At 37.7% G+C, this 15,417-nt stretch overlaps 1 protein-coding gene across 2 annotated transcripts in view; it reads right to left on the reverse strand.

The window, feature by feature from the left end:
* Positions 1-441: 441 nt before the first annotated feature.
* The window catches only part of CLYBL (citramalyl-CoA lyase), a 369,958-nt gene continuing 354,982 nt past the window's right edge, over positions 442-15,417 (reverse strand). Inside the window, exons 8-9 of one of the 2 annotated variants that reach the window (XM_072622047.1) lie at positions 1,561-1,680; positions 442-589 (exon numbers count right to left, since the gene is read on the reverse strand). In XM_072622047.1, coding sequence (XP_072478148.1) covers positions 1,585-1,680 — 96 coding nt within the window. In that variant the 3' untranslated portion in view covers positions 442-589; positions 1,561-1,584. Of the gene's footprint in view, positions 590-903; positions 1,681-15,417 lie in introns of those variants that run through there. The other variant, XM_072622048.1, reaches the window with a different exon arrangement.

Raw genomic sequence — 15,417 nt, forward strand, 5'->3', positions numbered from 1 at the left:
TCCTTTCCGGTTGCACCTTTCTTGGCTTGGGGTGGAGGTTCCAGTGTGTAGTTTCAGTCTGGGATGCTTTACTTTCTGCTCATTTTGCAACTTTTATTTACATCGTCTGTTTTCATCGAAAACCTCTGAGGTGAAAATGATTAAAAATAGCCATTCAGCAGGGACAGCTAGGGAAGAAAGATCAGCCCCTGGTTGGGAGATGTTGTCGGGGCCATATAGGACCATGCAAAAGGGACATGGGGGAGAAGGACGGGGTGGTCTGGGGAAAAATGAAACGAAAAAACAACTGTTTTCTATTTACAAATTTAAATAAACAGAACAGCCTTCCCCGTGGTGTTTGTCTAAGTGCAGCAGCATTGCTGCTGTGTAGGTCATGAAAAGGTTGGTGCAGAGTTTAAAACTTCCCATTCTGTTAATTTCTTAAAGAACAGTCGTTCAGAGTCTGGACACAAAAGCTCATGATTTAATGAGGAACAAGAAACAAAATCTGTGATTGTTGGTGTTTCAAACTTCATTGGCGTCCTCTGGCAACCACAAGTTGATCCTCGGCGGCTTCAATACCCTTTAGCCTTCCATATAAGAGTACATGCTGAATGGAGAACAATGGCCGGTTGTTATGTTTATTTACCCTTACTACAAGCTGGGTTAACCTCTTCAAAACAGCTTTACTAAGCCCGTTAACCACACCGCCCATATGACCTGTAGCTGGATCTCTAATGTGATGCAAATCTGACTGGAGACCATATGCACCAGTTCAGCTGTATTGTGTCTTCTCAGAGTACAAGTTTATTGCAGATGGAGTCTTGTCCCCACCATACATTTACAGGAGGGGAAATAGCCTGAATGGCAAACAGTTAAACAGGGAAATAAAAAGGGGGGGGGGGGTAGTGACATCAGAGAGTCTGGAGATTTCTTGAGTTTATTTTTTAATTATCTGGGACCCAAAACATTCACACAGGATAAAGTCTCTTTCATGTATACATATACTTCTTAAAAAAATTTTTTTTATTAAATCTAGAACCCAACCTGGAAGATTTATTTTTAAAAGGATATTTTTATAAGCAAATAAAAGTGATGTATTCATTCCCGTATTATTTTCCTCCATATTTTTGAAGCAGACATCATTCTTTCTGTCTAACATTTTATAAAAGGATACATTCTTTTTGTCTAATATTTTATAAAAGGATACATTCGAGGCCCAGAATAGCTTGTGATTTCATTCTAACAAGTGAACAGCAGTTGCTAACAAAGTGAGAGTAATTGGGAAGCATCTTATTGAAAAAGAGTTCAGTATCCTCTCAAACTCCTTTTTTTTCCATTGGTTGGACATCACAGTTTGTACATCATAGTAGGAAAAAACTGTAAGATCCTAAGTTTGGGGCCAAAGGGGAGAAAGCCCATCTTTCCAATAAGGTGTAGCTGGGAGAAGTGCTCCAGTATATTAACTAAAATAAAAACTAACATGAGTTCTAAATGGAATTATATTCCAATCTGGCATACTAACAAGTCCCCAGTGTGACAGTCCCTCTTTAAGAAACCCACTGTATATGTTCCGCCCACCTGGGGAGAGTTTCTTTTAGCAGATCATTTTTTCTTGATGGCTGTGGCAAGCGTAACAATGTTCTGTGCCTGCTTCAGTAATGGCATGTCTATCATACTCCCATGGAAAGTAAAGGCTCCCTGGAAAACAGAGAATACAAACTTCCTGAAAGAATGCTTGGAAATTATAGGTTTCCTTTGCGCACACACTTGTGAAACAAGAACATTAGATCCCACCTGAATCATACTGACTTTTCTTACATAGACTTTTGAGAAGGCCAAAGTAAGTAACAAAGACAACATTGATTTCCCCTCCTCCCAAAAGGATTGGGAAGGGCGGAAAAAGGAGGAGGGAAGTGCAGGGTTTTAAAGAAAATGAAAAACACCCAATCACAATGTGTGGGAAGACATGCACGAAGTTTAACTCTGGATATTAAGAAGAAATCAAAAGTAGATTGATCTGCAAAGTCAGTTGCCAGGTAGATGAATATTTATTATAATGTACTCTGTCTTGTGTTTTTCCTATACATAATATTTGGAAAAAGTCTTTGCTTAAAAACTGGAAAACGGTAATATCCTGTGATAATTGATTAACTTTTAAAACTTTCATTTTAAAAATGCTGTTTGAGGAGAACATACTTATCTTGAGCCATAACAGAATACAGTGTTAGTGCATACTTAAGTGATATAGTAAGGATTGTGGCGTGGAAAGGAGTACAGAACTTGGAGTCATTAGATATCGGGATTCAGAATTTTCCCTCTTCTATTCATACTAGCTGTGAGTTATAAGTAGATCTTTAAGCTTTAGTTTCTTCATCTTTAAAATGGAGAAAATAGGTGGTTGAGGATGGCAAGAGATGATATATGTATAAGCACTTTGTAAGCCTTAACAGGCTATGTGAATGTCCTTTATTATGATTACTATAAGACTATATAGAGAAAGCTTGAAGTGTGAAATTAATAGAAAGGATTCAGGTTGCTGACATATCACTTAAGACAAACGAAACAACACGGACCATGATGTTGCTCCTAAAGATATTTAGATGTTGGCAAGAGTTTGTTAGAAGAAAATATTAACTGTATTTTTGTATTGTACCAGGTTAGATGACTAGAATCTGAAACAAATAGCTTCTTTTTCTCATCTCTGTCTTTCCAGATACCTTACTTTCAGGATTCAAAGTGCAAGTGAGCACTGGCAATGATTTTGATGGACTGGGGATGTGGTTTCTACATGCTGTTAGCAGTGATAATGTACATATGTATATTAAAGTTGTTTCTATGTGCTCCATCAGGGATTATGGCATTGATTACTATTAGGGACACTTTTGTCAGGATTCACATTCCTACTTTCCTTCTCCCCCTCACCTGCTTGCTTCCCAGTTCGTGAGGTCATTAGATTAGTATTATACAACATGAGGAAGCTCTCCAAAATTATAGTACAAAATCCTTCAGACCTGTGCCTGAATTTATAATAAAGTTAGGTCTCTTTTTGAATAAAGCCAATTTTAACTACCCTTGAACCTGTGATCACTGGGATAGGGAACTCATAGGGAAGAGAGGTTCTTCTGCCAGCTTATGTTGGCACCTTCTCTGAAACTTATCTTCTTAGAGAGAAGATAATACTCTCTTAAGTAACTTGCTAAAGATCCCATAGCCAACTGTAGCAGTGGTTGGATTTGAAATTATACCTTCCTAGTTCAAAGATCAGTTCTTTATCTACTATTGAAAGGCAGCCAATGCTGCCTAGAGAAAGACTGAACTCTAAAAACAAAACAAACAAACCAACAATCCATAAATAATAGATCGTATTTATATAGTTCATATTTGTATTAATTCTGTACAAAGCACTTTCTCCTACTTCTTTCCTCCTTTCCTTCCTTCCTTCCTTCCTTCTTCTCCTTCATTGCTTCTAAACTATACAGAATGAAAGGCATGACACAGATAAGATCGTAGGATTTGACATATTTCTTTATCAATGATCAATGGCATCTTTCCGCTTTCATTATCATTAGTTTTAAATAATATTTACTTATTTATTAAAATTTATCACAAATAATTGATGCCCATAAGATAAGAAGTTGCTAGGGAGGAAACCATTTAGTAAAGGGCTGAGGCAAACATTCCCTGTAGGCAGAGTGGTCACTCCTCCTTGGTGGGTCAAGAATTTCCCTGCTTAGTAGCCTGCAGTTTTCCTTGCAAGGCACTTCATCACAACTCTCTGAGGTAGGGTAGTGTTAAGTACCTGCTGTCAAACTGGCAGTCCCCATTCTATAGATGAAGAAACTAAGCCTCAGAGAATACAGAACTAGAATTCGAATGCAGGTCTTCTGACTCTTCGTCTGGTGCTTTTTCCCTCACACTACCCTGCCTCTCCATAAAACCATAAAACCCAGTTCATGACATTTTCCCCAGCTGTGCTTATATACTTCCCAGCCCTAGTAATGATACAGCCAATGAGATAGTTCATCAGCAACCTAAAGTACTGGATTGTGGGTCACTTTTTCATCTTGATGAGTTTTGTGTTTTTTAAGAAAAAAAATTCCCTGCCTTCAGGCCTGGGCTGAATTTTGGTCAGGCCCGATGGCTGTGACTAATTTACATTTTAAAATTGCATCATTGATTTTAACTATGATTAAAATTTTTCCCCCCCAGATGCATTCGTGCTGCTCTTTATCCTCCTAAACATTTATATATTTGGCTGGCAGTCCAGAAGATGTTCCATAGGTTAGGTTACATGTGAAATCAGGGCATGGAACACATGCTGTTTTACAAGGCAATAGTCTAGTTTTCTTATTGAAGTAAATGATGAAGACCAAAGGCCTCCTGGTTATCCACCCACCAAGTGGATTATTGCCCTGTAAAACAGCACATCTGTCCTGCTAAGGCCTAAATAATAGGCTGGAGAAAGGAAATTAGCATAGATGCACATGAAATCAAAATGATGCACACGGAATGGAAAGGACAGCTTTGGGCATATGCCATGTTCCCTGAATCTGCAGCATGAGTCAGAGTTCCATATGCACATCAAAAAGGGAATATTCCTTATAGTTTTTCAACATAGGGAGGCAATTTCCTAGTTTGTTCCTTGAATGAGTTTTACTTGGTTTGCATTATTGGCCTCAATCTGGAGCATTCAATTCTTCTATTTTTTTTATCTTATGTCTCCCACGTTCTTACCACTTTTAAGGTTCCAGATTTATAAGACTGAGAAGTGTGTCCTTTTTTATCTTACTTACAGTTTCTCTAGCTGGGATTCCCAGTCACTTTCTGATGTGTTTCATAGATTCTTTCATGTGCAGCTCTAGAATATATTTTTGTGATCCCCAAATCGCAAAAGCTCTATCAGCAAGAATAATGCACTTAGCAAGAAGCTACTTGGATTTTTGGTGAGAATTTGAAATTTCCCTTTGTGAATTATAGATTGGGTATCAGTTTCGTAGTACAGCACTTGCCATTTCATTTAGATGATGAAATTTCCTTAGTTTTTGATGTGTTTAGGTAAGGAAAATACAATCAAAATGACAGGTATGAAAAGGTTAGGTTGGGGTAGCATTGGGAAAATCTTAATAAACCTCAAGATTCAAAGTAAATATGTGTTCAGATTTTCTTTATTGGTTTCAATAGCAACTAAGTGCCAACGGGATAAATGTGATGAAAAAAATTCATTTTTTGTCTCTTTGTCTTTTCTTTCTACAATCTTTCCCTTAGTAATCTCATTCATTCCCATAAACTCAACTACCACTTCTATGTAAAGAGATTGGTGACTGGTAGGTTGCTATTGGCACCACTGGAGGGATTATCCCGTGATAAGAAAATGGATCCATGAAAGCGCTGAAGCCTTGAAGTATAATTTCACTTTGATGATACTATGTATACGTAATACTTCATATTTATGTAGCATTTTATGGAGGGAACTTAGTAAATATTGGACTTTATTTTCCCTAATGTCTCAGTAATTCTCTGGTAATAACTTACTTTAACTCTTTCCCACCCTGAAAAGTTACTTATTTCTTGGAGAGAATCTGGCTTATTATCTGATGGCTAAATCTTTAATGATGAGGATGATGATGATAAGTATGTTTATAAGAAGATATTCAAAAATTCTAGCATTTCTGGAGCTTAGTCCTTGAGAAATTAGTTTTCTTTTCAAATAACTTGAGCTTTAGCATCAAAGGATGTTTCTATGGTATATCCCGATAACAGTGTCGCTATGATCCCTAAGACAGGATCTTCCCATCAAAGTTAATAATAAAACGTAAGCACAGTCATCACACTGTTTCCTTCAGGACTAAAATAGTTTCCTGTAGTTCCCTAAACCAGTCAGTTCCTCAGCTGATGACTCAACCCAGCTAATCTCTGAAATCTCCACTTCATAATCCTTAGAAATTTCTTTTTGAGATTTGGAATCTACTTTCTTCCTAAAACCTCCCTGTTCAATTCCATAGGCACACCTTCTATATTGATGCAATCATTCCTTTTTAATTAATGACTGACAGGCCATTACCTTCTCCTTCAATATTCCATGTCCTGCCATAAACCATGCTAATTCTAGCTTCATCGTCCCTCTTTCTTGAGACCCTTTGATAGCCAATACCTCTTTCTTAACCTGTGACCTAACTATCCATCAGGACCCATGGAAAAACAATAATCAATTCTTTTTGATGTGGCTTCCTCAGAATTCAGGTATGATATTCCACAGAATGGACTGAAGATGGACAGCTAATACTCAGTAGAGTGAGTGTCAGAACTCCTAGGTCCTATAATAAGGGTCTATAAATTTACCCCACAGGACTGGGGTAAATTATTCCACAACATCTCATGGGGAGTTAAACTGCCTTTATTGGGAATGTTGGTTTGCTTAGAGCTCTCGGAAATCAGGAAAATGTCCCCCAAAAAAGACCAAGGGGAAAGCAATTTAGATTTGGTTAAAGCATATAACAAAGGAAAATTATTACTTTGCAATCCTTAGTTATGCTTTTTTTCTGACCCTGGCTAACTAGGAAGGATTTGGGACTATTTTGGGCAAAATTATATTATGACTTCTGGGAAAATCCTGAGACTATGAAAATCCCATTTATTCTAGTGGGAATGCAGATTTACTAAAAATTCAATTATCCAATACATCCCCATCATTCTTCAGAAAAATCCTATATGTGTGTATATTTTAATATACATATGTGTATATCATATATATACATATGTATACATATAGATATAACTATATACACACATAGGTATGTATATTTTTTTTCAGAAGGCTGCTCAAAATTTATTAGTTTCTGTTGAATACAAAGTAAACAAAATTATTGAGGCTGCTGGAAATCACTTACATGATATGAATAGTAAAAAGAAAAAGAACCAATTTTCTTGTCTTCATTTTTGATGTTTTGCTTTTGTTTTACTTAAAACACACACCCACACAAACAAATACCAAACTTCTACATTTGAACAGCTTGCTTCATTTAAGGAGCCAGATGGAAATGGGAAGGGATAAGACAGGGAAAAGGGCAAGTGGAGAATAGGTTTTTGACCCCCCAGTGTATTTCAGAAGACAGGAGCAGCCAGGAGAGTGTTACCACTCATGCAGGAGGTTTAGCTCTGGGTTTGCTGGGCTTATGGACATGCTACTCCTTCATGGCTTCCTGAACCAAGTCACTGGGATCATGCCAAGAACAACTTGGAAGGTTCCTGAGTTCTCTGAGGATTCAGGGACAGGTAATGCATGGATGACTTGACTTTGGTCCACCAATGGTGAAGACCATGCCAGTCTTCCCCAGTGTACTCAGAATTTCCCAGGGAGTTATGACTGAAAGTGGAATGTAGATGGCTACCATCAAAATCATGAGTTGTTCCAAGTGAACCATTGTGGTGGACCATCATGGATGACTTGGTTCAGGGGAAGGGGATCAATAGTCATAGAAAAATAGTCATAGAAAATGGGAGTTCCTTGGGGCTTGAATCCTTGTTTTAAAAAAACCAAAACCAAAAAACTTTCTCATCTTATTTTTTAGTACCTGACAGATAGCGTTTGTTATTTTCCACGTTTCCAAAGTTTGTAACCTTGATAAGCTTTATGTATTGCATGATTTCTTATAAGTTCCAAGATTCTTATTAGGCTTTTTAGAGGTCTTCAATTATTTAGATATTTATCAATTTGATCTGGGCTCTTTCTTCATTTTTTTCATTGCTGCCCAGGGCTATACTCCTATAGGCATGGGAGAGCAAACTGGAAATCAGCATTTTCCTCTTCCTTGTCCTTCCTATTTCCAAACAGTCATACAGACAAGCTCACTGTATTGACCCCATCTGTGTCAGGAGGGGGGAGGGGGAGTCATATTCCAGTTGAAGAAGCCTACTAAATATCTGAGCACCTACCATATGCCCTGCATGAGTCTTGCCCCCAAGATACACACCCACATGCAAAACATCTAAATGACAACATATGAGAGTAACGGATTCAGTACGTAAATGGATCGTAGAAATAATAGATGTTTTAGCATTCTGAGAAGGAGGAAATAAATCATTTTTAGTCGTCTCTTTTCCTAGTATCTTCTAGTAGAGAGCAGGTTGTACTTAATTTGTTTAATGGAGAACTTTAGGTGAAAACTTGGTATAATTACTGTTGCTCTAAATGCCTCCACCTCTGCTGCATTATTGTTTTCTGATGTATGCATAATATATAATAAATATGTATGCACATACACATGTACACATACATATATATACGTAAGTAAACACAAATATATGGCTTTATAGACCTAAATGTCTCGCTCCTTGTGTGTGCATATATAAGTGTGTGTGTATACACACACAAGGAGCCAGATATATTAAGGAGTGCTACAGAGGCAATGCGCGCTCCATTTGGATGCTGGTCCTCCAGTGCTAAGATTCTATGACTCCCCATTTATCTTGTCTCATTATCAAACTTCCTCTGTCACCTAGATCCTTCCTATGTTTTCAAGCACATAGTATTCCTGTGGCTCTATATTTTGCTCTTTGGGACACAGAGGAAAGGTGGGGCCACCTTGAGACCTTTTTCCCTCTAGGGATCACAGAACTAAAATTAGGTCATCCTAGATGACCTTTAGAGATGGTAGTTTCTAGCCCCTTTGTTTTAACATGTGGGGAAATTAGAGGTAAGGTGGCTTGCATGATGCCATACAGCTAGTCAGTGGTGGAGCCTGGGACTCAAACTTGACCCTCCTCCCCAAATATGCTGCAGTGGCCATGTACCTCTTGGTACTGAGGCAAACAGGGTTAAGTGACTTACCCAGGGTCATGCAGCTAATAAGTGTCTGAGGCCAGATTTGGACTCAAGCTGTATCTGCCGTACTCTATCCACTATACCACTTACTTGTCCATTAGGTGGTTTAGGAAAATACTGTGATAATGCTGCTGCTCACTGCTGCCAACCTATATTTATACTTTTCTTTAGAATGGTTTAGTGGAAAAGTTCTGGGATGGAAACCTGGGTTCAAATTCTGCCTTTGCCACTTGCTACTTGCCTTTTCATCTTGCAAAATAAAGGGGTGAGTGACTCTTAAGTCTCTTCCAGCTTTAGTCTATGATCCTAATATAGTCACTGCTCCCAAGGAGTTCACAATCTACCTGGGAGATGTAAAATATATGCCCAAAAAATATTTTAAAATTCAGTTGGATTCAGTAAACATTTACTAAATTATGTACCAATGGCTGTGCTAGGTACTACTGGTAATACAAAGACAGTATGAATCGGTGTCTTCTCTCAAGGAGCTTACATTCTGCTGGCGGGAGAGGGGGAATAATTTCTGTAGAGATTACTAAATGTGAAATGTATACAAAATCAGGATAAAATAATTTTGCTAGGGAGTAGGGGTGGGGAGTACTAGTAACCTGGGTGGTCACCAAGGCCTAAACGCACTAGCAGAGACTTAAGTTAGAGGCATTATCTCTTTTTCTGGTTATGTGTAACTCTTGGAGTTTGGGACCATTCTGAGGAAAGATGCTATAGAAAAGTAGTATGAGCTAAGGTAAAGCACCCTGGTCTGTGGGGAATCAGGAGAGACTTTTTTTTCTAGTCATCACTTAATAACCACATTAATCAGTCAGTCAAGAGGCATTCGCTATTATAAGCACTTTACTATGTGCCAACACTGGGATACAAAGAAAGGCAAAAGCAGCCTTTGTCCCCAGAGAACTTCCAGTCTATGGAGGGTCCAGAATCTACCGAGGATCTTGGACAAGTCACGAAAATGGTATAAAACACTAAAAAAAAATTCTGACCATTGGAGTCTATCCAGGGTCTCTATTTTGACCAGCTGAACTGAGACCCAGAAATAACCTCTGTTCTTCCTTTTGGGCATAAGATGGCATAACATTCACTCTTTCTTTGGCACTCCACATATACGTTGCCTCCTGATTTTGCTCGGGCATAGTCTGGGACATGGTTACTTACGCAGCTATGGTTGCTGTAAGAGGGAAAGCCAAGACTTAGCTCGTCAGTGTAGAATTTGCCATCAATCTGAAGTGGCCAGGTGAGGTACCTTCCTGTTCTACTGAAAGTTGAGAATTCTACCTAAGCTAGTGACACAGCATTCCCTAGCCATGGTGCATGGGTGGATGGGGTGGGTTCTCTCATCATTTATAGAACTAATTTTTGGTCTAGACCTGTGAGTTCATCAGTGGGAACTCCTAACGTGGAAACTGTCAATGTGAACAAGCAATTTGTTTGTAGCTTATATGGTACTAAAGGCTGCCTGGGGACCCTGAGAGCGTAAGTGATTTGCCCAGATTCACAGAGTAAGTAGAAGGACTTGAATTCAAGTCTTCCTGACTCTACAGCAAATTCCCTTTTCTTTATGACATGCTGCCTTTTTTTCTCACATCATACGATAGGATATGAGAATTCCTCTGACCTTTTACTAATACCATCCATCTTTCTCATCATCTTTTCACCTCACATACTCAGGAGCTCAAAAGAATATTGAGCTGGGTTAATTTTTTTCTCTCTTACAGGCAGGTAGGTGGCACAGTGGCCCCTAGAGCATGAGGTCTAGAGTTAAAACCTGAGTTCAAATCCAGCTCAGATACCTAACCAGCTGTGTGACCTTGGGCAAGTCACTTAACCCTCTTTGCCATAGTTCTTCATCTGTAAAATGAGTTGGAGGAGGAAATAGCAAACTGCTCTTTGCCAAGAAAACCCCAAATGAAGCCATGAAGTGTAGGACATGACTGAATGACAATAGTTTCTTTTTCTAAACCTGGATTTAGTTATTTTTCAAAAAGATGGAGAGATGGAACAATTTTAGAGAAATCACAAAAGAAAGCAAATTTATTATAGTTGCTTTTGGGAGTTTGATTAAAAGATTAGTGTAACTTCTAAGCTTATTAATAAAACTATTATTATATCAAAAGGCAAAATAATCTTTTTAATAAATAAATAGTTACATTGAGACATATGAATGGTATCTCAGCCTTGCAAAATAAAAAGGCTGCAGTGAGAATGACAGGATGACATTAGAGTCTTGCTTTGGATTTTGAAGGCAAAGAAATCACTTTTTGGTGTATATATAGACTTTAAACTTTTAGTACTTATTGCTCTCTAGGTGGTTTAAAATTTTGTCTTTTTTTAAAAATTACAAACCTGACAAACATCAACATTTCCACATTCAAGAAACAGAAAAAAGAGGTGTTATCAAACTGTGAATCTCTATTACACATAGCCTGTTTTTTTAGAAGTATATATTAAATTTAACATATCCAGACTGCCTTGCTTGTTTGTGTGGCCTAAACTTTAGTATTTAAATATGTATACCTGAAAAAATAATCTCATTAACAGACTGTGAATTTAATTTCAGCCCCTACTTTCTTTTGTCCCTAAGTAACAAACTGTATATTTAGTTTAAAAAGTAAATCTGCTACTGAAATCACTGCAGCTTTTATTAATCTTTGTCATTATCAGTATTCTTTTATAAATTAAATTTTACTTTTTCAATGTACAAAAAGTTATTTTCTCTCTTCCCTCTTCCCCTCACCTCTCTTTCCCTTGGGAAAAAAAGAAGAAAAGCCAAACCCTTGTAGCAAATACACATGATCAAACAAATTCCTGTGTTGGCCATGTTTTGGCCAAAAATTCTGTGTCTCCTTCTGTGGCCTGAGTCAGGAGGTGGGCAGCAACAGAAATGGGCTGGAGTCAGCTCCTACTGGCTTGAGTAGATCATTAAATTTTCAGGGTGAGCATGAATACCCTGAAAATCAGTAAGTTACAAATCAAGGCTCTTTTTGATTGTTTATACTTAAGGAACTGATGTCAATATTGAAGGCTGAACTTAAAAATGTATCTTGTGAAAATTTATTTTAAGTTGCATGTTTAATCATGGAATCTCTGCTGGTAATATTGTAATATATATGGACAGGCAGTTTTTTGGTGAGCAGTGACAGTCTACGGGCAAGTCTAAGCTCTAACATTTACCCCCTTTCCGAGTTTAAAGGCATCAGGAATTCTATTAAGGACCTCCAATTCCTCCAGAGTATATGAAGGATGTGAACAAATCTGTTACCTCATTGGAAAGGGCTATAGAAATCTTGACTCATGAAGATTATCTTGAAATGCTAGAACAGACCTTAGATTTTGGAGCATCAGGGGAAAGTGCTGAGGAGGGGCACTTGCTTTTGGCGTTGGCATATTATTAAACTGGTTTACCATAAATATACCAGGGCAGCAATATGTTGTCTTGAGCTTTGAAATTAAGAAAAACCTTGAGGGAAGCACTTTCCTTTCCACTCCTTATTCTAGAACACTGGCATACCAGCTCAGGATATCTGATGCTGAACCTCAGGAAAATACAGTATGTACTTGATGCAACATCTGGGAAGGCAGAAAAATGGAGGTCATGTATACTTGAAAGCCTCATTCCTGCCTGCCAAGTCAGTGACAGCCCTCACAAAATTCCAGGGATCCATCCTATGACTTTGTAACTAACAGAAATAGGAAAAGTTGCCGTGTCTGAGGTGCTTCTCAGTAACCTTAGGGCAGAAACAAAAGAGGATTTGGGAAAAGGTTCACATGACAACAGGACCATCTTTTCTCCTTCCTGGTCCATCCTGCACTAGGAGATTATGTATTGATGGTCTCCTGCTTTCAGGCTAGAACAGGGGTAGGGAACCCCTGCATCCTCCAGATCACATGTGGCCCTCAAGGTCCTCAAGTGCAGCTCTTTGACTGAATCCAAACTTCACAGAACAAATCTTAATAAAAAGAGTCTAGTTGTTAGACTTTAAAAAATCATATTCTAAATTGTGTTAAAGAAACTACATGGGAAGTGGACAGGAGAAGGATAAATGCTGTTTCCATGAATGTGTTTTGTAATTTTAGAAGATAAAATAAAAAGAAGTAATTTAGAAGAGACAGCAATCAGATTCCCAAATCACTGGAAATTGGAAGGTCAGGCTCAGTGGTTCCAGCACTTAAATCTATGGTCCCATGACTCAATTGGCTAGAGTCAGGAAGACCTGAATTCGAACCAGGTATGTGGCCCTGGACAAGTAACACTTAATCTCTCTCAGCCTCAGTTTCTTCATCTGTAAAATGAAAGCAATAATAGCACCTACCTCCTAGGGTTATTGGGAGGATAAAATGAGATAGATTTGTCTTAACGTGAACATAAATGTTGTCATTCTCATCACCATCTCTGAACCTTTTTCAGCCTCAGTTTTTTCTTTCGTAAAATGGGGATCAAAAAGCACTTACCTCACAGGGTTACTGTGAGGATGAAATGAAATAAAATTCATTTTTAAATGAATTTTTAAATGACACAAAATTCATTCAGACATTCCTTTCTTTCCCTCAGTTCTCCTATTCAGTAAGGCCTGTGAAATGATCTCTGCAATGACTTTTCCATCCCTTGTTTCTCTTCCTACATTCAAAGTTGTTTGTTGGGTGAATGAATGCCTGAGAATGCGATAAATAGGAGAAAATGTCTCTAACAAACAAAATACTGGGGAATCTCTGCATGTTTTGTAGAAGCAGGTGAGCTTTTGTTTTTAATGTAAGCCCCTGCAGGGAAGGAGCTGTCTTCCTTCTAATTCTGGTATATCTTGCATATAGTAGGTATATCATGATGCTTACTGAATCGAATTTAAGACTTTTTAAGAGGGAAATCCTGAACATTATGTAAAAGACAGTCAATTAAATACTATCACCGTAAATGATGAAAATCCCATATGTTAAAATCTAAAGGTGACATACACTGGCAGAGATGTTGTGCTCACTTCTCACAAGTCTTTACAATTTAGAAACCTGTTTTTTAAATCTTGTAAAACTTGGGTAGAACTGTGATTTCTCTGGTGCAAGTGCTCCGTCCTTCAACGTCAATCTCATGATATTTGGTGAAAATTATGTAGATTTTTGCAACAAGTCCCTGAACCTTCATTATACATTGATGTATTTGGTTCTGTGAGTTAGGTAGTTGTTTATATGTAAGATACTGGGACATAATTGGATAGAAATTCCTTTGAACTCAGTAAGATTTCCTCAGTTTACTGATACTTACATTCCCCACTTAAAACTGATCAGAAATGTCACATGTCTTCTTTAGTTTCAGGAGAAGATGGCGAAAGGTCAGGTCAGTTAATAACATGTCCTGATGAAAATGTCATTCTTCAAAGAGGGCACCTAATCACTTCAAAATTTTCAGCCTATCAGGACTTTATGAGTCAGTAAAACAATAATTATTTGTTATACTTTTAAAAATGTTAATATACTAGATGCCAAAGGTAGATACAAAGGGAATGAGGATATCTTCCGTTCTCTTTAGGTAAGAAACTTTTTTTTCTTTTGAGAACTACTGACCTCCCTAAGGTGAGGAAAGGGGATATCCATTTAGAGTACACAAGTAAAAAGCAATTTAATTTTAAAAAATACATGCATGCATGTGTGTGTGTGTGTGTGTTTGTATAAGACACAGACATAGAAAAACAGAGACATAGATACAAAGAGAGAGGAAGATAGAAGAAAAAGGTTCTATGCATCTACAGTAAAGATGACCAAATATGAAAATAGTCAAAAAGTGGGAAGGGCTGCAGGAGGTCATTAATACACTGTTAGTGGAGCTTGTATTAATCCAACAAATGTGGAAGGTGATTTAGAATTATGTGGGGGAAAAAAGCGGTTAAAATTCCAAATACTGGAAGTTAGAGACTCCACTACTAAGCATATACCCCATAGAGGTCACAGACAGAAAGGCCCATGTATATATCAAAATATTCATAGCCACGCTTTTTGTTGTCGCAAAGAAGTGGAAAATATAGGGAACAAATCCATGATGAAATAGCTAAATAAAATGTGGTACATGAATGAAGTTGTCTCATAAGAAATGTCAGGTATGAGAAATTCATAGAAACATTAGAAAACTTACACAAAATGATGAAGAATAAAATCACCAGAACCAGAAAAACTCTGTGTGTGTGTGTGTGTGTGTGACATGATCAACCTGCATTTTAAGAAAACTGCTTTACTGACTGATGGAGAATGGACTGGGAGAGACTTGAGGCAGGCACGCCCTGTTCTTCAAAGACTGGTTAACTTTAAGAGGAACTGGGCCTTTTTAGAAAATAAAAGGAAAAGGGTGGATCGAAATCAACAATTAGTTATAAATATAATAGTATACTATCAATTTCTCTCACGACTATTTTTCATTTTGTTTTTCTATCTCCAGTGCCTATTGAAGTATCTTGCCCATATTCGACACTTAACAAATGCTTGGATTGAGTTGGATAAAATGATTAGAGAGACGGAGAAAAAAGACAAAGATATACTCAGATAAAACCAGAAAAAGATGGACAAACAGGAGAAGATAGAGACAGTGAGAGAGACAGGCAGAGTGACAAAGGTATAAAAAT

Source organism: Notamacropus eugenii, chromosome 6 (genome assembly GCF_028372415.1).
Source record: "Notamacropus eugenii isolate mMacEug1 chromosome 6, mMacEug1.pri_v2, whole genome shotgun sequence".
In the NCBI taxonomy this organism is placed as follows: Eukaryota; Metazoa; Chordata; class Mammalia; order Diprotodontia; family Macropodidae; genus Notamacropus; species Notamacropus eugenii.